We start from the raw sequence: 25,623 nt of genomic DNA, 5'->3' as shown, positions 1-25,623 counted from the left end.
CGAGAATTTTTTATTAACCATGGGATTCGTAAGCAAACCTTAAGATACAAACGTCATTTCTATTACCGACAGATGTGAATATGACAGGTGATAACACGGCGCTTAATCGGTATGTGAAAGCTGTCGGTAAGAGTTCCTTCATCAACTTGTCGACGCATCGAGGTCGGTATAACAGTTACCATAATGACATTACAGAACGCAGACTAGCCTGCGATTTTAATTAATGAAATTTCAATAGAAATAAGTTACATGCCAATTTCAAATTTGCGCAAAAATGGCAGGATGAATACAACGATGCTTACCACTCCTGAAGTATGATCAACGATCCTGGTAATGATAGCAGGTATGTATGTACAATGACGTGTTCATGGATCTAGATGATGAATTTTCAAATAATGCTGCCGTGTTTCCCCGCACAACCATGATACCACTGATGCGATCACAAGATTACCGGTATATCGAATTATGGCACCAAAGTTATTCTGCCCAAGTTATGCTCAACAATTTCATATACTGACTGCGCAAGAACTTAAACAGCATTTTGACTGAAAACTCGCAAACAGAGTAACCGAAGGTCAAGTAAAACGAGATAGACTAAACCTGCGATCTGTGATTGTTTACTCTGCCCGATACACACATCGCGTTCGTTGACTAAAGATATTTCAGTCAACGTCACATTGTTGTATAAAAATTGTTCCCATTACGTACTGAATATATCACTGCTACAATATATATACTTAGAGCATAATTTCAATGCAAAGTTAGTCGATCTGCATGCCGATCATGATCAAACTAACAGGCAAAGATTCAAAGAATATTCGAATTGTATGTTTCGATCAAATGAACGAGACTTTCCACATTAGGAAAAGTTCTGCTTGCCGGTCGCTGCTCACGTCCCACCGATTGTCTCGTTACTGTCCATTACAGAAACAAACCCCAACTTACAATATACAGTCAAGGTATCATATCAGCATATTCATACCCACTATAGTGACTACTGCACGCAACCGAAACAAAAACTCGTCGAGACGAAATTCTGGACGCCTTCAACGAAATCGCTCCTGCAATATTTCTGAAAAAACTTCACCAGAGGGCAGTAAAAACATGCTCAGTCAGATTTCTTTCACAAATACGACGCGTTCGACGGTCTCGATGAGTTTGTTGATCAGCGATTGACGTGCGTGCACTGATATACCTATATATGCATACATGTATGTAGTATATAGTATACCTATATATCGGTGCATGCGTGGTACTTTTACTATTTTTTCCGGGGGTTTCGGTTTCGGATTTTCAGTCGTGTGTCGCGACCAAGACACGTCGTGTGGCGGGCGGGCATTGGCAGGCATGGTGATGGGTGAAAGACGGGACAGCCGTGAGGTGCTGACGATATTATTCCTGTGTATAATGTGGTACATCGTGTCAAGCAGCAACAATGTAATCGGCAAGATGTTGCTGTCCGAGTTTCCGTTTCCAATGACTGTGACGATGGTGCAGCTAACCTCAATCACCATTTATTCCGGCCCGTTTTTCAATCTCTGGGGTGTCCGAAAGTACGCAGCTGACATATCGTGGCCCTATTACTTTCGCCTTATCGTGCCCCTCGCCCTCGGCAAGTTCTTCGCATCCGTATTCAGTCACGTCAGTATTTGGAAGGTCCCGGTCTCCTACGCCCACACTGGTACGAAATAGAACTTTGTTATGAAATTACCTCATGCACGCTTTCTTCGTTCCCGGAATATTCTACAGAGATAACATCTAAGTTACGAGCCAGTCAATTATCAACGACAATAAATGTGTCAAAGAGTTCTCATTCACTTATCACGATGCATGTGCGTTAGCATGTGCGTTTACCAAAGGCGCCGCAAATCTGCTGTCTGCTGATAGTGACAGCTGTTATCTCAGCTGCGGTCACACATACACGTGGTTACTGCGTGGTACGAGGAAAGAGTCTGCAATAAAGATTATACCGACGATTGCTAAATAGCCGCGCTTTGCTTGATAGGAAAATCGGAAGACTGTTTAATTTGGAATTACTCATGACACGTGGCTACGAAAATTTCAGATGAAATGAACAAAATCGGTTCCAATATTGAAGAAAAAAAATAACTGGTCGAAAAATAACGTGGCAATGGAGAAAACCTATTTTGCAAATACCTGTACATTTCCTAATCTTGAATACAAGAATATCAAAGTAATCCAATATTATGCGGTAGCCTCATATTCATATTCTTTTGTGTGTACGTCGTATCACGTAACTGAAAAGTCACCTTTCGTCGATTCTTACTACCATTATGCGAATTTGATTCTTATGAAAATTTGGGTTTGTCCCAGTAAAGGCTACAATGCCCTTTTTTACGGTGGTCCTGTCGAGGATAATTCTCCGTGAAAAGCAGACCAACACTGTCTACCTCAGCCTCGTTCCTATCATTGGAGGAGTAGCGATCGCCACCCTAACAGAACTTAGTTTTGACATGACGGGATTACTCAGCGCCTTAGTCGCTACAATGGGTTTCTCGCTACAGAATATATTCTCGAAGAAGGTAACAAGTGAAATATCGCATATGAATTATCAAAGACAAGTTCACTGCTCTCCATAATTACTTATCTTATCATAAACTTCCAGGTATTACGTGACACGGGGGTTCATCATTTACGGCTTCTACATATCCTTGGACGATTGGCTTTGTTTATGTTCTTGCCAGTTTGGTTAATGTACGACTTCAGAAGTCTTCTGCACGATCCTGTAACGGGGACTAACGTCGAAGTCAGTTATAAAGTATTAATGCTACTTTTCGCCGATGGTATTTTGAATTGGCTTCAGAATATCATTGCTTTCTCTGTATTATCTATCGTCACACCGCTTACTTATGCTGTAGCCAGTGCCAGCAAAAGAATATTTGTAATTGCCGTCAGTCTTTTCGTTCTGGGTAACCCGGTCACAGGACTTAATATCTTAGGTATGACTTTGGCCATATTAGGTGTCCTCTGTTACAACAAAGCTAAATATGATCAGAGACAAGCCAAAAAGAAAGAATCTTTGCTGCCAAGGTACAGTTTTCCCATTCGAAATGGCACCACTCCGTTTATGGTCAATGGCTGGCAGGATGACAAGCATCAACTGCATGCCGTTTAGTTTAAATAAAATTCAACTACCTAGTTTTTTTTTAATGTTGGATTTTTTTTCAATCATTTCTTAGGCACAAATAAATTTAAGCCCACCAAATAAATCTTCAGCGGTAAGAAGGAATGAAAAAAAACAGTATTTTATCATCAGTTTTATCAAAACTCTACTCGAAATAACAGTGTAACTTTCCTTTCACCCGTTGTTTTCTAACATAGAATATCAAGCTAAATACTTATCAAATATTAATCACCAGCCTTATCTATTGTTAAGTTGTTAGTTGGTTCGAAATACTTCGCATAAGTTTGTGCCTAAAGAAATACATTCTGAAGAAAATATTTATTTTTAGACCTAAGTACATACCGTGAATAAGTTTGGTACGCAAGATATTGAACGGACAAATCTTATCTACGATAATTATATTTTACAAAACACGAATGAAGTGTTTACAGACAATTGTCTAAAGACAAGATTTCTTTTACTAATGATATTGGACAATTTTTAAATAGAATGTACAGTTGTATAAGAGAGAGAGCAAGAGGGAGAATATGTTACCCTTGTGTGTATGGACGGAGAGAGTGCAGAAGAGAAGAGTTGATTTTAGCTCAAAGCAGTCTGTAATATATATATTTTTTATAAATAAACACACGCGTACAAAAATAGATGAGTATTGTTTGATTCGTAATTAATTACCTTCCATCCTTTCTCTCAGTCAAATTGCACGAATATTAATAATCGGGATAATAATATTATATCTATAAAGTTTTCGTAATATTCTGTGGAGACAGAGGCCGAGCTACCGTTAAATCCAGCCTAGGACCTGCTGCAGCGATCAATGGGACAGCTAAACAACAGTCACAGTCTTCGGTGCTCGCATCATTGACTCGCAAAATTCGATCGAAAGGTCTTAAAACACCGTCACACGGTCCGCCAGGACGCAATCTGTTAATGTAGACACCTCGTTCGTACATTCCGTCGGATACAGAAAATCCGAAATCTTCATAGACGGGATCCTTGTGAAGAGAGACGTGAACTATCTGTTGCGATCTGTTGTCAGTACCATTTCGCCCAGGAGATCTAAGATTTTCGATTATCGATTTCAAATTTATAATTAATCCAGTAAGAAAATGATTAGTACTAACCCTGGGTACGGAGGCATGGATAAATCGAGTTGACCGCTATCCACAGACGCAGTTTCCCAAAGTCGTAGCAGCTCTGGTTCTGGACCGACACCTTCACCAGCGTCTCCCCAAGAATCTACGGCACTGTCTACACTCGGAAGACTCTCTCTAGCAGATCTTAAATTGCCTCCCGAATACTGTGGCTGCACAGTATCATTTCCTATATTCGATTCCCTGCGAAGATTTATTGTGAAGGAGTATCATACGAGTAGACAACTGAAAACGTGGGTAAATTTTGGGAATTTATAACTCCATAACCAGCGATTAAATTCGATTCAAGCCTGTTTTATTCACAAGTATGTAGATGGGGCTTCATTCATGTATTTTTTTTATTGGAATCAATTAATATGAAGCATTGTTATTAACAATAACGTCAATCTTTTTGCTCAGTGACGTATTTTGTAATTCCCACGAAACCTCGAAAAGGACTCGAGCTATTTAGTATAAATTTGGAGACAGTACACTAGGATAATTGTTCCTGTTTGCCACAATCTGACTTTTTTTAATCGCATGACTGTGTCCAAATTTTAAGTAAATCAGATGAGCCATTTTTGAGATATCACGAGCACCGCAAAAAATCGCACCAGATAAAATGCCTGATGTTATTGTCAATAATAATGCTTAATACTAATTGATCCTGATAAAACCTGTTATGTAAATGACGTCCGATCTACATACTTTTAACTAAATCTAACGGTAACCAATCGAATCAAATTGTTGATTGGTGACGAAATGAAAATTCTCAAAAGTTACCAACTTTTTCCGTCATCATTTACCCCTCAATTATGGAAATGTGAGCAATTATGTATCTGAACTGTGGTTCAACATCAGACTCTACCTTCCATCTGTGACCATATCTGGTTTTCTTATTGTAAGAGCTACGACCGAGCTCCCAGGTCTATGTAGGAGTTGAGCAGCTTGCCGAAGATCTCCTGAATTCAGTTTTTGACCATCTATAGCCAACAGTCTATCTCCAGGTGCCAGACTTCCAGTTCGGTGGGCTAAGGAGCCTTGACGAACTTCAGCAATAGCTAAATCTTCGTTTACCGTTAGCCCCAGGTCGGGTTGCCCGCCGAGCGGTCTCGCTACCCTTACTGTGAACACACCAGAACTGGGGACTACCGCCCCTCCGACTTTGTATTCTGTCACCAACTCGACCTGATGGTAGAAAAACTTGTTATTCACCAAATTACACCCTGCATACACCTCTGAGAAGATACGTTTACCTGAGAGGCTTCTAAGAGCGCTGCAACTTCTGCTGGCTGTAAATCTCTCAGCATTCTTCTATTGATGGCAAGAACCTTGTCTCCAGGGAGGAGAACCCCGCTTCTCTCAGCTGGACCACCGGCTTCCAGCAGGTCTATTACATACGATAGACGGTCCTCCGAGGGCCTCAACGATAAGCCGAGACCTCTGTGATCAGGTCTCAGGACCACAGTCAAACTTTCCTTAGTGTACAATGTTTGCGTAGAATTTTGCTGAGCTTGGGGCTGAGCCCTCCTTTTGACTGTTCTGGACGAGGCACTCGGAGGTCGGGGTAAAATTTGCAATCTAGCTATCCGACAATTGTCCGAAACATTGCGGAGTAACTTTGCCGCAGTCACTGCATCTTGAACAGGCATTTCATCCACCGCCAAAAGCCGATCGCCCGGTTGAAGTGCTCCGCATCTATCGGCAGTACTGGCTGGTCGAAGACTCTCGATGCAAACGCCGTTCGGTGTCTCTCTGACGGTCAGTCCTAGTTCTCCTGAAGAAAAGCAAGCAATTCAAATTACGAAATCAACTCTGGTCGTAGTACAAATTCACTACCAAGCAGATTGACAGCATTCTTGTTTAATTCCTATATTTCAAAGAAATTACCTGAGAATCCGCGCTCTAGTTGAACCAAAAGTGGCCCTGATGTAGCTGCACGGGCCTCTTCCATATTTGCGACGTCATACTCGATGGTCAGGGAAGCTACGAGGGCATCGGAGCTTCTTCTGAGAGCTCTTTGCGCCTCTGCCAATGTGAGGCCTCGCAGTTCAGTCTCATCGACTGCCAGCAGTCGATCGCCGGGTCTTACTCGTCCCTCTCTAGCTGCAGGACCGTCTGCTCTAACTCCGGTAACAACTAGGGCTCTGGCGACTCCACCTCTAAGTGTAACACCGAGGCTTCCGCCCTCCCTCTCGACCCTGACTTGAGCTACTTTTGAGGAGACGCTAGAAGGAGGCGGACTGGATCCCTCTCCCTCATCTAGAGCCAAAAAATTATTTGGATAACATTGCTGCTGGCACATTTCATCTGGACGGGCGGAATCAGAGCTCGCCGAAGTTGCCACGCTTCCTGGTCTCGCTCGACTCTTGTGCGAGCGCATACTGGCCAGTCTTAACGAACTGAACATTTTTATAGCTGAAAAAAGTTTTTTACAAAACTATTTACTCAAATTCATGTTTTTACGTTCTTTGATCGCTTGCTTCTGTTGTATAAATTTAAAAATTTTTTTCTTTTATTTTCGTTTCTAGGAGTAATCACCGATACCAGACTTTTACCTATTAGCATGCATAACTTTTATTTTGTACACTGATTTAATTTATATACGTATATATTAATATGATCTGTTATATTTATTAAATTAAGTTCACTAATTATTATTATTCAACAATTATTTTAAATTCTATTTTAAAAATAACATTATTTTTTTTTCCCTTCTTATAAAAATATGTACACATGGATACACGTTGTATCAAAATATTCTATACAAAAACGAAAAGTTTTATATTGACAAAGTTTTATCACGCAATTTTGTAACTCGATGGGTGATTATATATATATATATATGTCTATCTTTTTTTATTTATTGTTCTCGAAATCGCGCACGGCGGTTTATTTGATTTGAAATTCGTATCAAATAACGAAGAGAATCTTTGCTCCAAGAACGTTGTTGCAAGGCAAAACTCCTTAGAACTGAGCAGAGGAGTGTAACAACTCGGTATGAGTTCAAAAATAGCATCAATAGGGCCGCACCTAAAGGCAGACACGAAAAATCTATTTATAATAGAACACCCTCGCTTTTACGCTCTCGGGATTACGGGATGCATTTTGCGGCCCTGCAGGCGCCCCGCAGTCGCCCTGCAATCGTACAGTAGCGTGAAATAAGTCTGTACTTCTCGTTATCGTCAGATCCGACTTCCAACTACATACATGCATGAAGCATATCACGTATGACGCATCATTCTGACCATATTCCACATTGCCCGTCTGTAAATCGAATTATTCTAATCATTCCGTTACCAATGTGCTGCAATATAGATCAGAGGAAAAATTTATCGTTTTGCTGCTTCGCGTTCTCGGTAATTATCATGATACATGTGTTACCTTAAATCTATACGTACTACTTACAGTACGTTTCACTAATTGATTGAAACTTTACGAATTAAATTGTAAAAATATGTAATACACAGGTATCGTATCGGATTCTCTGACATAACATTCGTATATCGTTTGCAAACGCAATTTTATTATTTACTTTCTCCGAGCCAAAATTGTTGGTGCTGTATAGATGAAGTTACGTGAGTACGGGAATTGGCACGGTCTTAGTGATTATCGATGGGGGGAAAAAAATCAATGATCCAACAATAAAAATCGGTGCCAGAGAACGAGGTTTATATTAAACAAATCCCGTTCGAATTCGTGTTAAAGACACTGAACAGAACCGTTTCAGATATCATAACGAAAGCAAAACTGCACTAATGCCGATTTGCTACTTCCTCGGAATATCTAAAGTTGGCGCAGCCCGGCGAGTACGAAGCCAAACGGGCAGAAGAGGGAGGAAGAAGAGAGTCTTTTCACTGGGAAAACACTCAAAACTTTATCTATCGTGGCCATAATAATATAAGATACTTCTGATGTATTAATAACTTACAGCCACGGCCACGTGAGCCCAAGAAGACGAAGAGACGAATTCATATGTAGACGTAAGGGTATACAATACGTATAAGCAAAACTCTTATTTGCGACGCGTTAAATATTTCGCGTGACTAGAAGATGGGCCGGGCGAATCTCTATTTCATGCAAACAAAGATCGTAGCCGTGAATTCTATTTTTTTCCTTCTCACCGACAGGTATATCCTATCTCATTTATTCTTTTTCCTTCGTTTATTTTTTTTTCTCTGTCTGCTTTTTTTTCCCTTTTCTCCTTCCTTGTATACGTTTATGTCTGTGGCGTGCCTGTTTCTCTGTGTGTGTGTGTGTGTGTGTGTGTGTGTGTGTGTGTGTGTGTGTGTGTGTGTGCGCGCGCGCGCGTGCGTGTGTGTGTGTCACGACGCAATCGTAAAACTGAAACGACGTCAAATACATCTATTTTAAACGTCGGAAGATGCCTAGCTTGGCTTAGCTTTCGGCGCTTGATATCAAGCTGAACCTGAAAACTGCTATCGGTTTTCACATTAGTAAATCATTCGACACTAGGTAATTAGTAAAATTGGTATTCATCAGTCGGTCGCATTGGGATTTGTGTAAGAAAATCCTCTGAAGACTCCCTGGTCCATCGAGATGAGGATTTGCTCCGGCACTATGCTGAGGCGAGGTCGTTCGGCAGTAAATGTTGCATCAAAGTATCGGGTATCAAGGGTGTGTTCAAGCGCTGGTTTAAAGGGCGGCTCCAGCTGTCTTCTCTCCAGTCTATCCCAGGATAGTCCCTAGAAGCGTAGTATATTTATATAAAAAGCCGGTAGGTGCAGTTATATCTGTGTGCAAAGGCAGGAAGTAAAGAACAGGGTGTGAAACATGTCCGTAATACTGAGACTTCTATAACACAATAGCTTCCACAGACTGTAAGCAGCGAGTGTATAAAAGTGATTTTTTGTGTACTATTCATACATTTGAATCAACAAATAGTTAATATGCTGAAAGTTTGTGGACGCTGCGGTAGTTCTACGTTTATCGCTTCTCGAGTATGCCATATTTACGAGGTACAAAAATAAATATACCTCAGTCTCTAGACCGGCAGAATATTAATACTGATTTCCGTGGGAGGAATATTTCTCTTTTCTGTTTCATTATTTCGACATAGATTTTTTTTCTTATTTTTTATTTTTCTATAATTTATAACATTTGCAATTCGTCCTCGGATTTTCTTAAACAAATTGCCTCACCTAAGCCGTTTGCAAAAAATTTGAATCCGCATACCACGATTTTCTTCACTTTCAATGTAAAAAATCTAAATTTACACACACAGTAAATTCCTGACATTTTAAAGTTTAAATTCATGTTTTGACACATCCAAAGCACAATATCGTATTTTTATTAAATAACCGGAAATCGTTGCGACATACACAAGTGTATCACCTAAGAAGATGCTCATAAATTTCAAAGCCTTGATGTGCGAGTTAAAACAGATTATATTAGGCATGACATTAACAGTATTTAACAAGTTTATATATACCTGAAAGAAGGGATGGATTATGATCTCATGTCCAGGTAATCGTTTTCCTGCGTCCTTCTCCAACAGACAAACCAATAGATCAGTCGCCTCTTGACTCAAGTATCGCGGTATAAACGGCCTCTCGTTGCAAATACTCCAAAACAACTCATCTTCGTCGCATCCCGAAAACGGTGACTGACCAGTAAGCATTTCGTACAGAAGAACACCATACGACCACCAATCAACTGCCTGATTGTATTTCAGCCCTTTTATTATCTGCAGAGAATAGGAGACGAATATACTTTACTACTAATGTAATATTATTCACGAACGGTTTCGTATGAATAACGAAATTAGATTCACAACAAATCAAAAATCATTGTCCGGCTTCGCTATTTGGTCAGGTACTTTGACTTGCAATATGGATTCGCAACTGCTAAATTTCACTTACTTCCGGAGCCATGTAGTCTGGAGTGCCGCAGAATGTGTCGGCGGTTCGGTCGAGGTATATTTGTAGTTTGCACATGCCAAAATCAGCAATTCTGATATGTCCGTCAAAGTCTAATAGAACATTGTCCAATTTCAAATCTCTGTAAACGATTCCTTTTTTATGAAGAAAAGTCAGACCGGACAATATCTCAGCACCATAGAAGCGCGCTCTAGGCTCAGGAAATCTCCCAGATCGTTGTATGTGAAACATAAGATCACCGCCATTGAGATATTCCATAACAAAGAACAGATGGGAGTCTGTTTGAAAAGTGCAGAACAAATGACAGAGATACGGATGTCTCGTCGCTAGAGTCAGTACTTTTCTTTCGATGAGTGTACATTCTACGTCGTCATCTTCCAGCACAACATCCTTCTTCAGACACTTGACGGCGTAGAGGCAATCGGTATCCCTCAGCTCTGCTAGCAACACCTTGCCAAAGCTTCCTTTACCCAAAACCTGGAAAGTGTTCAAAAATCGAGCTGTAATATTAAACCAGTCATCTATTACCAAGCAGATACATGGATTATAGAAGATGTTTAAGAATAGATAAAGTTAAACACGTGACAATAACACGTGGATATAGGTTCAAGTTCTTGTTGTATAACACAAAACTATTTTAATATCGTTATTTAAAATTTGTTTCTAAACTTACTTTAAGAAAATTGAAATCAGTCACTGAATACTTCTTAAATCTTGGCAAATTGGTTGCTGGTGGTGTGATACGTCCGCTTGAAAATCGACTTGACTTTTCTGAATTCTGGCTGTCCGACGATTGCGACGGAGCTAATAACAAACATTTAAAAATCAATATTTCACAATCAATCAGGCATATTTACATTATACGCAATGCCACGGTCACCCTTTCTCTACGGCAACATCGGAGTAAATATTTACATTACGTACAGATTTCGTTAAAGGTGAAGGTTTGCTTAAAAGAGCGTGTTCAGATTAATTTACCTTAATTGGTGATAAAATTGATAAGTTGTCCAAGATCTAAAACACATACTTTAAATAGGTTCCCAGGCTCATTTAAACAAATTTACAAACTTCATATTCACAGGTAATTAGCAACATTGGTAATAAGTTAATCATCGTCGCGAGACGTCTATATTTAGAAAAATAACAGAACTTCATATTCAGCTGTTAAAAGTATATTCGAACCGCTTTGCTTAAAAGATTTTCAAAGTAGTAACTCAGATGCAAACCTAATGCTCATTGGTAGCCAGTCTTTTATAATAACTTCGAACTCGGAATTGAGAATAATTTATCGCGTAGATTGGCACCTGCTAGCACAAACCCATCTGTTTGTAAACAGACTGTACATAAATATATACATATACGATAATATTCCCATTCACTAGATACCTGTTCGTGTAGAATACCGAGCGACCATATTGCGATTCAAATAATTCGCCTTATTTAACTTCTAATTTGACATTCAAAGCGATTTTCAACTGGCAGAAGATAAGCAATTTGTTCCTAATATTATCAAGCATTTTTGCTATCTCAAATATCTCATCCTACCATATGTTTTATGTAGCCAGTCAAAGTAGCTAGTTATTCGGGCATTGGTATCCACTTAATTTCTGATGCACTCTTGGATAAATTCATTTGGCACATTTTTCCCATCGAGCATTGTAATTGCCTTAATACTGGCATTTAAATACTTCTGGCAAATTTGGCTGGGGGGACATTTTTCAAGAATAGACTTGGCAGCTGGTCGTTTTATATTTAGAATCTGTTCAGCAGTATTCACGAATTAAAAGATCCATTACTTATTGTTATATCAAATGAACAATTGATTCTCCATTAACGTTAAGCGTTATATAATATATGAATCAACCGTTACAATTCCGACTTGAAAATGTATTAGAGATAAATTGTTTCAATAATACACAGTGCAGCGGCACCCATGCAGAGCCCATCAGAAGATCCATCTAAAAGAAATAGATCTTCTGACGTCATGCTGTAAGTGAATAGAGGTAGGGTTTCGTATAAATAGGTTCTGTTGTGCGTAATAACACCTTACAAAATTCCAATCGGTCATAACTAACTAGCTAACATCGCATGTTCTCAATCACACAGAATTTTTTTCAAATACTTTGCTTACAACTAAAATAAAGAAGTCGGATAACTTACAGGCTGACTTACCCCTTTTCAGAGCCTGCAAAGCTTCGGCAACAAGTTTTTGATTCAGTCCACACAGATTTCCAGTCAATTTTTCGCACTTCTTATGACAGGCCATGTCGCAATCTATATTTACATGTCAAAATGCAGGTACAATTTATTCCACATACCTTTTAGCATCTGATCTGTATTCAGCACAGGATCTCGTGGCATATTGAAAGTTTAAAGTCGACTTGGATGGATTACAAGTGAAACAATCAACATATTCATTCAAAAGTAGCGACAAACGTAAGTAATATCATTAGTAATTTGTAAATCATCGTTCGAACCTGAGATTATAATTTCTATGAATTATCGATAGTCACATTTATCCCATTTATTTAATCCCCTATATTTCACCGAGATTTTGACTGAAAGCATTACTCAAGATTTGTCACTGCATTTACGCAATATATTTTCGAAGTTACGAAACGCTTATCCACCCGGACGTGTGTTAATTACAATAGTTAGATAAGCGCATAAACCACACGACACTTCAATCCACTGTAATTTAAATTATGCAAAAATAAAAGAAAGCTCGCTGTAATAATGAGTGATAAAAATATATATACTTGTCAGTCTTGGAGATCCATCGAAGCCAGAGTCATTGCTTCTCATGGATGTTAGTCTTTTATCATCTTTTGCCTCGTCGCCACCCTCGGTACAAGTGGAACTAGTGTCTTCGATGCTTTCTGTCGTTGTGCTCTGAGTACTCCTAGCACTTTCTGTGCTATCGCTCGCTGAAGAAGCTATCGACACAGGACGTTTCCGACGTTTTCCTCCTCTTCTTACTTTGGACAAGTCTCTCGGTGTAGCTGTCAGCAGCGGTCCTGGCGTTGTGTAGAACATTCTAATCAGATCCATGGGTCTCTGTTTGGGACTGTCTCTGGGACTTGACCTTGGAGAGCAACGCGGCGAATTTAGCGCTGAACTTTGCGCCGAGTTTTGCGGACTTGGTTTCGGAGACTTTTCTGGAACTGGCTTCGCTGCTTCTTCAACCAATCCGTTCTCTTCGCTTGCCAATTTCTTAACTGCTGATTTCTTTCTTTTAATAATTTTCTTCTTCTTCGAAGATTGAGCACTGGTGCTGAGGTCTGGACCGCTAGGCGGTGTGGGCGTTGTTTCTTTGTCAAAATCACCAACCTCTGACAAATTATTCTGGCTCTCCCATTTATCCTTTGTTAAATTTGCATTGGGCCATTCGTTGGTCGGTGTACTGGAACCTTCGTGAGGCGTTGATTCTACATTTACTTCTGGCGTAGCTGGAGCTGCCACAATGTTTATCGTCGGGAGAGGAGCGTCGAATCCAGAATTTATTGCTGTTTCTCCACTGGCAGAAATAGGCGTCGGTAACTCATCTATATCTTGATTATCTTGGCTTTCTACGATGTTGGTAGTATCTGTGTTTTCTAGCTTCTCAGATTCGCTCGTGTCCTGATCTTTAATACAAGCGTTTTCTTCCAAGGATTTCTTTACTTCTGATACCTTGTCATTTGACGGAATTGAAACGCTACTTTCAACACTGGTATTCACATCTGTCGATGCAACATCATCGTCTACTTTAATATGTTCTTCAGAAACTTTTTTGCTCACTGTTTGCAAAGTACCGTTTAATCTCCTATGGTCATTTGAATCAGTCTCTCTGTCAATTGAATTATCAGCAATAATTGTTAATGGTTTCTCAGCAGTTACAGTAGGTACCTTTTTTTCTGCAAATGGAGCAGGTTCATCGACACTGACTGATTCGTCCGCTTTCAAGGATAATTTTGACTTGGGTTTGATCGGAGTGGGTACCTCTTTTTCTACAGATGGAACAGGTTCATCGACACTGACTGGTTTGTCCACTTTCAAGGATAATTTTGACTTGGGTTTGATCGAAGTAGTTTCGGGTTCAATTTCAACCCAAAAATCGACCTCAGGCAACTGAGCACTGGGTGCAACTGAACCAGCTTTGTTTTCTACGTCTAAAATAGGTGACGCAGGTGCTAACTTTTCTATAATCACTTTTGTTTCTGAAACAGTGCCAACATTGTCGATTTCTTTGCTTGGTTTTGTCAGCTCCGCAGTATGATTTAAAGATTTTTCTAATATTTTATCCGTTATAGACACATCGTCGATCGCCTTAGGTGAAGTTGATATTTCCTCTGTGGAATTTGAAGCGTTACTGTGGTTCTGGGATTCTTCCCTCAGGCCTGTATTGTTAAATTGAAAATTTGACTTCTTGATTGGCGTCTTAGGATTCCTAGATGCGTTCTCAGGTTTTTTTATAGCAGCTTTCGAACGGTCTTTGATACCTTTAGCCACAATGACGGTTGTTTTTTCAATTACGTCAGAAGAATTTTCAACACTCCCAACTAGACCTGTTGTATTTATTGCCGACGTTTCTACATCTGTATACCTGTCGTGCTTGCCCGTGAGTTCAACTTTCGAGTTGACAGCTGTACTAGATTCCTTTATCGAATCTTTTGAATTACCTAATGTTTTTATAGGAGAATATTTATCAGACACAGTTCCTGTAACGCCAATTTTTCGAGTTCTAGATACTGCCGGTTCTTTTACAACAGTTTTTAAAGTAAGGCAAACACTGTTCCTCGATGTATCATTGACGTATTGTTTAGGCAACGCCACAACGACTGAATCGTCGTCATTTTCATTCGATTGTAATTCATTGATGACTTTAGCCAGCGAAGTAGTTTTATTACTTTTCGGCGCAGGTAGCCTGATTGATTCCCGATACTGTTCTGTAGACACAGGACTAGTTGGTGCGGATGATGCGTTTATCCATAGCGTTGAAAAATCACCAACACTGTTAGAAGCTTCTATTTTAAATTTCTGCGGTCTAATTCTCGACCTCTCCTCGCCAAGTTCCACTGATGACTGACTTCGTAGTGTTAAGTTGCTGTCCGACTTGGTTTGTGTAATATATTGTGTCCCATTACCAGGTTCGTCACAGTCTTCACTCTGTGACGGACTTCTGTTGAGAGTTTTTTTCTTTTTTTTTATCTTCTTCAACGTCTTCTTTACCGAGCCAGCTCGTTCCGAATCTTCAATCGTATCCGTCTCGTTATCCAAATTCTGTACTGGAACGGAAATTGAGTCTCGAGACATGCTTCTTTTGACCAATCTACCCTTTCTCGCGTCAACTTTAATCTGCGCCTGTTCCTGTTCCACCAAAGTATCCAAAGCCACTGCTTGCGCTTGAGCGATTATAACTTCTCTGGCTATTATTTCAGAATCTGTCGGTATCTCTAACGAAGATCGTCTGCGAGTCAGTCTCCGGGTTACCTTCTTTTGAACCGCTTCATTGACTGTCCTCTCTAAGCTAGGCTGATGATAAGCTTTAATCATTTTGATAGGATCCGCTTCCGATTTATCTCTGATCAAAAATTTCTCCACAAGGAGTTCTCCGACTGTTTTCTCATGTTTTTCATTGAGTTCTCTTAGCGCCGGGTTGTCTTTAAGAGCCTGGGATCTGATTCTAACTGTCGGTCTATCTCTTCGCACCCTATTTCGTCCATGACCCTCGGTATGCGATAAATGTCTGGGAGTCGAGACATCTATGTCTGCTGTGTCTACGCTTTTCGGTCTTGAGGCCACTGCAACGACCGGAGAATAACGCCGCAGGTGATTCAGCGGAGATTCAGATATCGTAGAGAGGTGTGGCGAGTACCGTGATACCAGGGGACCATGTATGCTAAATAAATAAAATTGTTAAATAGTTTCAAGGAGTCTGTACTCCTCGAAAGGAAATATTATCAGAGGAGCAGTTCAACGCAGAGACATTTTGTTAAATCCATCGTTTTGCCACAATCTATTATTATTTATTTCAAACATTGCGATAAAATATTGATTTTCTTCGATGACTACTGATATTCAGAATAAAATGTTATCGGATATGGTAACCGCTTTTAGACTGACTGTAGTTTATTACAAGAGGCAACGTCTCATACCCAGAATTTTGAAAAATTATTTTGTGATAAGCTAGACCCTTAAAAATCCCACTCGTTAAGGTGCATTTTCTTGCAATGGCACAAGTACAATGGAGTGACGAAAGTGAAAGAGACTGAAAGTAGCCGTGTGGTAATTTGGTAGGTTTAAAAATATATTAGCGACCGAGACGCATAAACTATTTACAATATGTGTTCCAAAGTAAATATAAGAGAAAGATAAAGAAACGAAAACCTCAGCTCAATCTATTGTACCGTTCCTAAGAAACTGTGAAAAAAATTCATTACATAAGTTTTTTTGCAGTAGTTTTGATGTGAGGTGAGAAAAAAATATCAAAGAAATTCGTTCGCTTTAAACTAATTGCGTGTTTGCGAGCACAATTAAATTTTCCTGAATTTCTGCCTACACGTATATCAGTGATCAAATTTTCAAATAGATCTTTAATCACCCGTTCACTTTTGTTAATTAGATCAGTAGTATTAATTAGCACTGCGTGCAAGAGAATCACATAGAAAGCATTGCCAAGTGTTTTGTCCATGGCAATAAAAGTTCAGAGATAGTCGCAGTGGTTCTATAAAATACGCGAGTATTTTAAAATGACAATATGTGGCTTGGAATTTGCAAACGGTCAATTTAACTTGGTTAAAATTCTGCAAATTTCTTACCGCCCGAAACCTGTAGTTGTCATCAATGAACTGTGGTTTGAAAATGACGTACCAAATTGGTACGGAGAGCCATCGCCATACCGAGGCATTATTTAGATGATATTCAAATCGATTACCTACGTACTAGAATGATTTAAAATACATTTGGGAAACTTAGTTAAGGAGCACGTTCTTATGGTTTGGAGATCCAAGACCGACTGAGTGTAAGCCAGCGACCTAGTATAATAATAGAATTCTAGTATATAAGCCTTCTACCGTCTAACTATACACCTAAACACTAATAACCCAACGAATACAAGTAGTTGCAACACGAAAATGCATCGGCAAAGTATACACAACCATGCAATTCATCACACCATCTAATTGCATTAATTGCACGCATGCGATATATATATATATATATATATATATATATATATATATATATATATATATATATATATACATATACATATGTACTCAATAATCATGCTTTAATCATAAGCACTAACGATTAAACAGATCTAACTTTATCTACCTTCAAAATGCCACGGGTTCCTGTGAAATTATTACGATTAAGATAATCTAATCGCAGAATTTCATTTAATATGACAGATTCTGCCAGCTTATGTAACGTCAAGATACCAATACTAAGGTTTCATTCGCTAAACCATTGATTTATGCATTCTACTGCAGGCAAAAGAGTTTATGGTTTCTTCGAAAGTTCTTTCAACACTTTGTAGCTCAAATCATCGAGTAGGCAATGTTTGCGAAAATTATCTAACTGATCTTGGTAATCATGCTTCGCTTAAAAGGAAATTTTGTTCTTCGTTATATTTTAGAACTCATTTCTATCACATTGATGTAAGCTATCGAATGGGGAAGAAAAAACTTTCGTATGTGAGTCCTAACAGTGAATACTTATAACTATAATTTTTGAATAACTTAACCATATTTTTGGACTCACCGTCACATCTCAAACCTTGTCTGAAAAGACCGTACAGCATAGATCCACAATGATCACAGAATGTTGGCGACATGAATGTATGGGGTCGAAATCTATGTGGTACATCAACTTTAAAGCGTTCTCTTAGATACTGAAATTGAAACGAAAGAAAAAAAAACTGTCGAGGATATCAGTTCGTTCGTAATGTTCAGAATATTAATTATGTGTGACGTAAAAGCAAATTAATTTCTAAGTGTTCCAATATAGCCAAATATCATTTAAAAAATTAGTGAAAGCAATGCATAATTGGCAAACAGATTGTTCTCTGATCGAAATGTTAACACTTACAATTGTAGTTTCCGACTCGCGACCGCTCTCTGGGCACTTGGTTAACAATTTATCGTGACATTTTTTGTGCACTGCTGTCTGACATGCTGTAACAAAATAGAAAAATATTGTACATTAGTTTTTATCTCATCAGGGCTTGATTTAAGATAAACAATAATCGTAAATGCATACCAACCTTGACACTGATATCCCTGCTTTCCAAAACCCCTGAAATTGCAAATACAAATTATATTCTTTAATCTGAAACTGTTTGAAACAGTTCTACAAGGCAAAGCTTCAATTAAACTGTACATATATCTATGTAAAGGGGTCGATTAAACAATGTGTTGGAACAGCAATGTGATTTATTTATAACAAGGTGAGCTGGAATTTTAGAGTGTCGATTCTAAGATAGCGATCTTCTTATTTTCTTCTATTTACTTGGTTAATGACAAATCGGAAGCGGCAGTTTCTGGACCTGCACGACCAAGTTATTACCACTTAAATCCATATTGGCAATAAACACACCTTTCATGGTTTGATTTTGTTCGTCTATCTGGTTTTGTCATCGAAAAATCCATCTCTAATCTATTGTGGATTCGGAGACTGACAGAGAAACTGCCTATTTTATGTTTATAAATTACCGAATCGGTTAACGCTACACCTAATCACAATATCTGATCCTTATACATATATATATATTATATACATGTAATATATATGTATATGTAAGCAAGTAGAAATGTGCTATTAATTTTCAAATCTCACCATAAAAAATCCTTACAAAATGCACAAAATGTTGGCTGTCTAAAGAACTTGGCGACCAATCGATGCCCTCGGACAATGTGAACCTTGTTATGTTTAACCGCACCTCTTCTCCTAGTTATTGGACCTCCAACATTATTCTCAGGAGAGGATCTCGATGCAGCACCAGCGTCATGTTCTCTATGAGGTATCCTTGTTCTATATACATAAGTCCTTCCGCCCGAACTAGCTGGTGGAAGATCTGTTGGATCCACCAAAGCTGGAACCCTAGTTCTAAAATTGACAAACAGAAAAGTACATCTCTCAGTTGCTGTTTACCAAAAGAAATTTTAAACGGGATAAACTTTAACGATTAGCCGAGTGAGTGAATATCTGTGCCGCACTATTTTCGCTCTGCAAATTTGATTGGAATTTATTTTATTTACATTGGAAGGTTTCAATTGTTGGAATGATGGAAATAAATATATCGAATCATGGTCTTCCCAAAACCAAGAAAATTGTCTGATCATCAAAGTGTAATAACTCATTAATGTCAGTCAATTAGAATGACTTTTGAAAATTCAGGACCGTCATTCGTATTACTGATATTTCTGAGATTTGTTTCCCACAGTATAAAATTATGACAATACGACTGAATTGATTTGATCTGAAATATTGCCAGAATATTTCAAACATTGGTATAATCTTGCCTGTAAGTATATCCTTCAACGCCGGCACGTAAATGTGGACGACTGTGCTCAAGAGACGACTTTCTTCCAGATCCTCCGCCAGTGGTACTTCTTCGTTTGGTACGAGAACCGGTGAACATCATTTTTACTAACTAGAAGAGTATAAATTCCTTGGAGAAGACTCTTAGTGCTCCGAGAAAAATCCGAGCATGGCGCAAAACATCGTCGACGACTTATCGAGAGGTGTTTTTATTTACCTATACGGATCCACGAACTTGTAAATTGAATTAAAATAATATTAGCTGTCTATGTGTGCATGCCTGATGAAGTAAAAGGATTGATATTCAAAGAATAGAGGAAAAATGTGTGTTTAAAAGTGTGTAGACTACTACATTCTTAAAATAAAATATTTGTACATATCCACTAGAACGGTGATTGTTGTATCTACTATATCTCCGTCAACTTCAAAATAATTTACTATATTATATTCCTTGGCACTACTGTCATCTTCATGAAACTAAACTCTAGTAAGGAAACATTACTTTATCGAGATTGAACCGTTGGTTTGCAAAAAAAAAAAAAATTCGCAAATAAATCTCATAGTGTGTGTATTTAATATGCAAAGGGCCTGGACTTTGACGCCCAAATCTTTATACGCTTACACGAAACTCTCTTGTGTCTATAAATATCGGCCTGTTGAATACCGCCCGCCATATAACGATCCTTGTGGAGCCATCTTTGACAAAGATTGTTAACCGTTTGATACCCACAGCCCGTTTGATTTGATCAAAAATTATTATTTTGTGCTGCTTCATCAATTTCAGTATTACAAGCTACAAATTATAGAAATAATTATACTAAAATAACAATCATAACTATTAATTGCAAAAAGTTAATACAATAGGTAGGTACTAACAATAAATATCATATTCTTTCCAATGATTGTGTAAAATCGAGTGACGTACTCAAATATAAAGTCAAGGGGCATTTGTTTCTTTAATGCAAATTCTGTATTTTAACGCAATCGACGAGTTTTACAATGCGTTTATCATTTCTTTCTTCTCGTTTTTTCTTCTTACTAATCAACAATTACACACTTTCTACCGCTTAAGTGTTATTACTGATAATTTATTTGATAGAATGTCGATTTGAATTACTGTAAATAGTATTTGACTCAAATTATTACCTTAATATTTACTTTTACAAACTTATTTATTTTCATTTTACAACAATAAGTCTGTGAGAGCGTGCGTCGGACAGTTTTAATATAGCGGCGATAACAAAATCGAAAAAAAGAGAAAAAAAAAAACGTTGACCTCACTGTACAGGGTGGTATAAAAAAAGAAAAAAATACATACGAATGAAATTTAATAACTACTAGATAGAGATTCCCGTGTAACGTAAATTCCTTTATCTACAATATTTGAACAAATAGCACATTAATATTTTTTCTTTTGTGAAATGTTCGAATTAATAAACACGCTATACCGCTCAAAATCCCTATCTAGATATTTTTTCCTATCCTATATATCATGAATATATATATTTGTATATACCTATATTTATTTATTCATCATGTGTAGCTTCTTTCGTCTTTTTAACAACCCTGTTACGTGACGTTGACGGAAAAAAAAAAGAAAAAAAATGCTAAAAATAAAAACCGAGAATATTTTTAGGAAAAAAAATAAACAAAAAACAAAAATACGACGTATCAATTGGGAATGATTAGAAAAAGGCTTGGGTGCATCAAAACAATAAGAAAAACCTCATGATTGGTGTCGGAATTCCTCGTACTCAGAAAATATTGGGAGGTATACACGAAAGCTAGCAACTTTAGTAGATAGATCGATGCATAAATTATGTAGCAGCTATCAGCATGCTCAAAGTCGGTCCTTACATCACGAAAACAATTATAGTTTACAAACGTGACATTTCACTCGAAAATCTTATATTGATTGAGTCGAGTCAAGGGTGAGCTCCACTAGGGATCAATATTACTGTGAGGTCAGTGTTCGGTTGCTAACTTCTTGGGCTGACGATCCTGAGCTCGACGTAATCGCTGCATTAAAAGACTATGGAGCTGATCAACTTCTTTGGGGGCTGCCTGAACGACAAAGATTCTGATGTCCCCATGCACATCCATCGCTGTAAGCCTCAAAGATTTGGGTCCAGCTCTTTCTGCAGTCATTCCGGGCCAAACTTTTGTATTTAGGACCAGCCTCTGAGTCCCGGCTGCTCTCCCTACTAGTCTTGACTCTTCGTCCCTGTCGTTCAATCGCAGACTTCCTCGCCCTCTTTCCTGCCACCCACTGGTGCCCTAAGATTTGAGTCAGAATTTAGTACAATAAAATGCAGATGAATCTCACTTAGGTATAATGATCATAGAATTTTTGGTATGTGCAATGCAGATTTGTCATATTGTTTTCTTTTTTGAACTCACTTTCTAAAGAATCAAAAACTGTGCAAGTGAGAATGTTAGTGTAAAAGATTATATAACAATCATAAGTACCTTGTCAAAAGCAAATAGCTTGCAGTTGATTTGTAATACATTAGTTTCATCCTCTTCGCCAGTAAGAAGTGTTACCTGGCTGTATTTACGTTTGTTAGCTCTGCTGGCCTCTTCGAGTTCTTGCGCAGCTTGAGAAAGTGTTAAACCAGGCCGGCTAGTACTTCTGCAGACTGTAGCCGCGCTAGAAAACAACATTTCCGAGGATCCATTTTCATTGCTCTCTTCGTCTTTAGTTTCATGCTCTTCAGAGCTGTCAGAAACTTCAGTGTCATTTCCAACGGCAACACGTTCCTTCAAATTTTGTCCGAAAATAAAACTTGGTGTCGAGGCACTCGGAGCGACAGTGTTATTTATACCATTTTCATTATCTTTAGTATTCACGCCGAGGGGTAAAAACTTTGGCTTCGTATCTTCTTTACTTCTAGAGTCATTGTTTACAGTTTCATTTTTATCTGTGTTCTTTGTAACACTGCTATCACTCTCGAGTTCAATATTATCCGTTACTTTTATAAACGGGTTGTGGAACTTTGCTGGCTGTAACGGATTCTTGGTAGATGGCCCAGGGTTATTCGTCACTGCACTCAACTGCGACGGCCTTAACAACGCTGGTTTTGGTTTACTAGAATTTGAGAATTCACTAACTCCAAATGAGTTTCCAAACTTGGATGCAGCTAGTATAGGACCTGTGAAACAAAGACAAGATATAATGAGGTGTTTATTATACTAACATTGTGTAAAAAAGTTTTGATTTTCACAAATATGAATGTCCAACCTCTAACATGTCAATATCAAGGCAGAGTAGAAAAGAGTCATGAGTAAATTCCTAAATGAAAATAAATGCATCAGATGAATATGGCTGGATTTGATATACTTTGGATAATTTCATTTAACTGTCTCATGACTTGATTCTTTTGGAAGAATTTTTCCTTTTGACAGAAAACTTGAAGTTGCCGACAGTACAATTTGCAAGTACATTTCCAGTGCGTGTTATATTCTAAAACGGACTTGTGCTGAGCTTGGAAATTTCCGAAGTGAAAGTCATCGATGTGTAAAAGTATTAAGGCTTATCATCGGATGATTCTTTCATATCGATATTTCCCTTTCCATATTAGCGTTTAAAACTGATATTAATATTTTTTGCTATTCTGTTCTTGTTATTGTTTGATCCATCATTATTAAACTTTTCAAATCCATGTGAATTGTGATAAAACTCGTAATGTATTTTACTATCACCTTTGCTTGTAGAACTTGAATTTGGTGAGTCAGGTCCTCCAGATTGTCCATCTCCTTCCTCTGAAAATATTTTACGATAATTAATTTTAATGATTTTTCTTAATTAAAAATTGTACCAAAATTTTTTAAGCATAAATTGACTAGTTTGATCAAAAATATTGAAGGAACTTTAAAGTATAAGTTGATTTGTCACTTCTGACCATTGGCCGAGTTTTCGCTCGACTCTTCCGGGGCATCCAACTTCATGATAATCGGTGGCCGAGGACAATTTTTCTCGTCGGTATTCTCTGAATAAATTATTAAAATTAATATTCATTAAATATTCGTGAGGTTTCAGTACATGTAGAGTGAAAGTGATCAAAGGAAGGGATCAAATGTCCCAAACAATAACAAACTGTCACAGATATTCTTATATGCGAATTCACAAAGCGATAATAATGTTTCAACGATCTTCAACACATTCACAGCTTTGATATATCGAGAATTTGCATCCAAGCAAACAATAGTAGGATATATTTTAATAAATAAAATCACACAACGCACCCTTGCAATCCGCCATGTTTTGCGTGTGGACTAAGCGGCGGTACTGAACCATAGAATTATCTCTACAAGAAGATAGTAGAGAACCGTATGGTGCTGCTGCCAATCTGAACTAACCGTTACCATGCAGCAATCAGTCACATGATGGTAACTCACAATTTAAAAAAATGTACGTCGGCGATTGGTTGAACTAATGGCGTGGGTGTCGTAGTCGCCATAATGATAATTACATTCGATGCTATGCCACAGAGAATAAGAAATATATCTACGTACTTTCACTTGCACTTGTGGTAGATCTCTGCATGTGTACGCGAGAATCACCTGCTTGATTTCATTTAAATTTTACCGTAAGACCCTACTTGCTTAGCCTTACAAATTTCATTAAAAAATTTTGAATAAGGAAATTTGTCACTCCGAATAGTCACGTCATGTTCTGCACGTTGACTAAAGAACCCATCAGAAATTGCGCAATGATTGAAATTGTTGGTACGGATCTTAATTTACCGGGATCAATAACTACAATAAGCCCATGGCAAAAGCCACCCCCTCGGCTGTTGATTTAGATGTCACAAGTTCGACGGAATAAAGAAGATATGGGGAAATGATGTAAGAATTAACGGGCGTTCTTTTTTATTAACATTGGACCCAATATCAGCTAATTGAGAAAATTCGAAGTTTATTAACCATTCTCAGTAATCTCAACCGCCATACTCGCCTAAATTGCTTCGATTTCTAACGCGCAGAGACGTTGATACACTTCACAGAATACGACTCAAGGTCGTTTTTTAATAAATCAGCTCAAAATATATTGAAACTTCCTCTGAAATATGGGGCATGTATTGCGGTACATAAGTTCTGATGAGATGACATACATATCTCATATATCACTCAAGATTTTGATATTTTATTTCAGTCAGCGTTAAATCTAACCGAAGTGCACTAAATTGTGAAATTACACGGGAAAAGTTAAGAACTTCGCTCTAGGAGTTTCTAATATACTTGCTATTATTTCATAATCCAATGGCAAATAAAGTATACTCTATGTATAGTATTTGAATTTTGAACTTTGATGCGTATCATTATTATTATTCACCAGAATCATTTTAAAGCACCATGTTAATTCGCAGGCTTTTTCGATTATATTATTAATTTATATTCTCTTTTATGTTTGTTTTTTTCGAATAGTGTATCGCTGTAACTATTTTGAAACCAAAGGCATTAAAATTCATGGAAGGAGGAAAAATAACGAAGTAGGTTTATTGCAAAACGCGCTACTTGATATCGAGTACATCCCAATTTATCCTGTTTGCTTAGCGGTTGGGGCAAACCGAACCAGGATAAATAGAGTTGATCATTATTAGGTCGAGGAAAAACACCAGTATAAAGTATTCGCGTATTTAGCTACATACTCATGCAATGAATAAATCACACGTTCCAATCCGGTACCACGTAAGTAATTTGAATGCGAGGTACCTAAATTTTACGTAGCGCTTTGTTCGGTGTCATCCGCGTCAAGTTTGTCATAAATTTTCACCGAATTTCACAATCTTACTCACCTTTCGGGTTTTCCCCGTAGACTCCTACGATGCCTATGGAGAATATGAGAAGCTACGTGTAATCTGCATCGACATATATGTAGTATGGACTACGCTTAGGCCAGTAGAATACGGCCAGCTGTAGA

The 25,623-nt window shown here is 38.1% G+C and overlaps 4 protein-coding genes across 9 annotated transcripts; 1 reads left to right on the top strand and 3 right to left on the bottom strand.

The window, feature by feature from the left end:
• The first annotated feature begins 1,164 nt into the window (after window positions 1–1,164).
• LOC124304072 (solute carrier family 35 member E1 homolog) lies at window positions 1,165–3,786 on the top strand. Its single transcript, XM_046762038.1, has 3 exons — window positions 1,165–1,681; window positions 2,335–2,543; window positions 2,627–3,786. The coding sequence occupies exons 1-3, from the start codon at window positions 1,210–1,212 to the stop codon at window positions 3,134–3,136; spliced, it is 1,191 nt and encodes a 396-aa protein (XP_046617994.1). The 5' UTR covers window positions 1,165–1,209; the 3' UTR covers window positions 3,137–3,786.
• Window positions 3,449–8,543, bottom strand: LOC124304069 (glutamate receptor-interacting protein 1). Of its 4 annotated transcripts, none has more exons than XR_006908051.1 (6): window positions 6,166–8,543; window positions 5,532–6,052; window positions 5,144–5,463; window positions 4,267–4,479; window positions 3,818–4,201; window positions 3,449–3,739 (listed from the first exon to the last, which is right to left on the bottom strand). XR_006908051.1 is itself a non-coding variant. In XM_046762036.1 (6 exons), the coding sequence occupies exons 1-6, from the start codon at window positions 6,841–6,843 to the stop codon at window positions 3,880–3,882; spliced, it is 1,758 nt and encodes a 585-aa protein (XP_046617992.1). In that variant the 5' UTR covers window positions 6,844–6,884; the 3' UTR covers window positions 3,449–3,879. The 4 variants fall into 4 exon arrangements, 3 of the variants coding, with proteins under 3 accessions (XP_046617992.1, XP_046617990.1, XP_046617991.1); XM_046762036.1 differs by having other exon boundaries at window positions 3,449–4,201; window positions 6,166–6,537; window positions 6,834–6,884; XM_046762034.1 differs by having other exon boundaries at window positions 3,449–4,201.
• Window positions 8,544–8,561: 18 nt separating this feature from the next.
• On the bottom strand, window positions 8,562–17,187 carry LOC124304068 (probable serine/threonine-protein kinase mkcC). Of its 3 annotated transcripts, none has more exons than XM_046762031.1 (7): window positions 16,976–17,187; window positions 12,935–16,056; window positions 12,336–12,449; window positions 10,849–10,979; window positions 10,158–10,652; window positions 9,728–9,982; window positions 8,562–8,981 (listed from the first exon to the last, which is right to left on the bottom strand). In XM_046762031.1, exons 1-7 carry the CDS (start codon window positions 17,062–17,064, stop codon window positions 8,775–8,777), a joined length of 4,413 nt encoding a protein of 1,470 aa, XP_046617987.1. In that variant the 5' UTR covers window positions 17,065–17,187; the 3' UTR covers window positions 8,562–8,774. The 3 variants fall into 3 exon arrangements, with proteins under 3 accessions (XP_046617987.1, XP_046617988.1, XP_046617989.1); XM_046762032.1 differs by having other exon boundaries at window positions 12,348–12,449; XM_046762033.1 differs by lacking the exon at window positions 12,336–12,449.
• A 4,245-nt stretch (window positions 17,188–21,432) lies between these two features.
• On the bottom strand, window positions 21,433–24,044 carry LOC124304070 (ran-binding protein 3). Its single transcript, XM_046762037.1, has 5 exons — window positions 23,946–24,044; window positions 23,603–23,689; window positions 23,403–23,462; window positions 22,170–22,852; window positions 21,433–21,977 (listed from the first exon to the last, which is right to left on the bottom strand). The coding sequence occupies exons 1-5, from the start codon at window positions 23,995–23,997 to the stop codon at window positions 21,666–21,668; spliced, it is 1,194 nt and encodes a 397-aa protein (XP_046617993.1). The 5' UTR covers window positions 23,998–24,044; the 3' UTR covers window positions 21,433–21,665.
• Between the last annotated feature and the right edge of the window lie 1,579 nt (window positions 24,045–25,623).

Source organism: Neodiprion virginianus, chromosome 4 (assembly GCF_021901495.1).
Source record: "Neodiprion virginianus isolate iyNeoVirg1 chromosome 4, iyNeoVirg1.1, whole genome shotgun sequence".
NCBI classification, from domain to species: domain Eukaryota; kingdom Metazoa; phylum Arthropoda; class Insecta; order Hymenoptera; family Diprionidae; genus Neodiprion; species Neodiprion virginianus.
The sequence above is the reverse complement of the archived record's forward strand: the minus strand, read 5'-3'. Positions and strand labels throughout refer to the sequence as shown.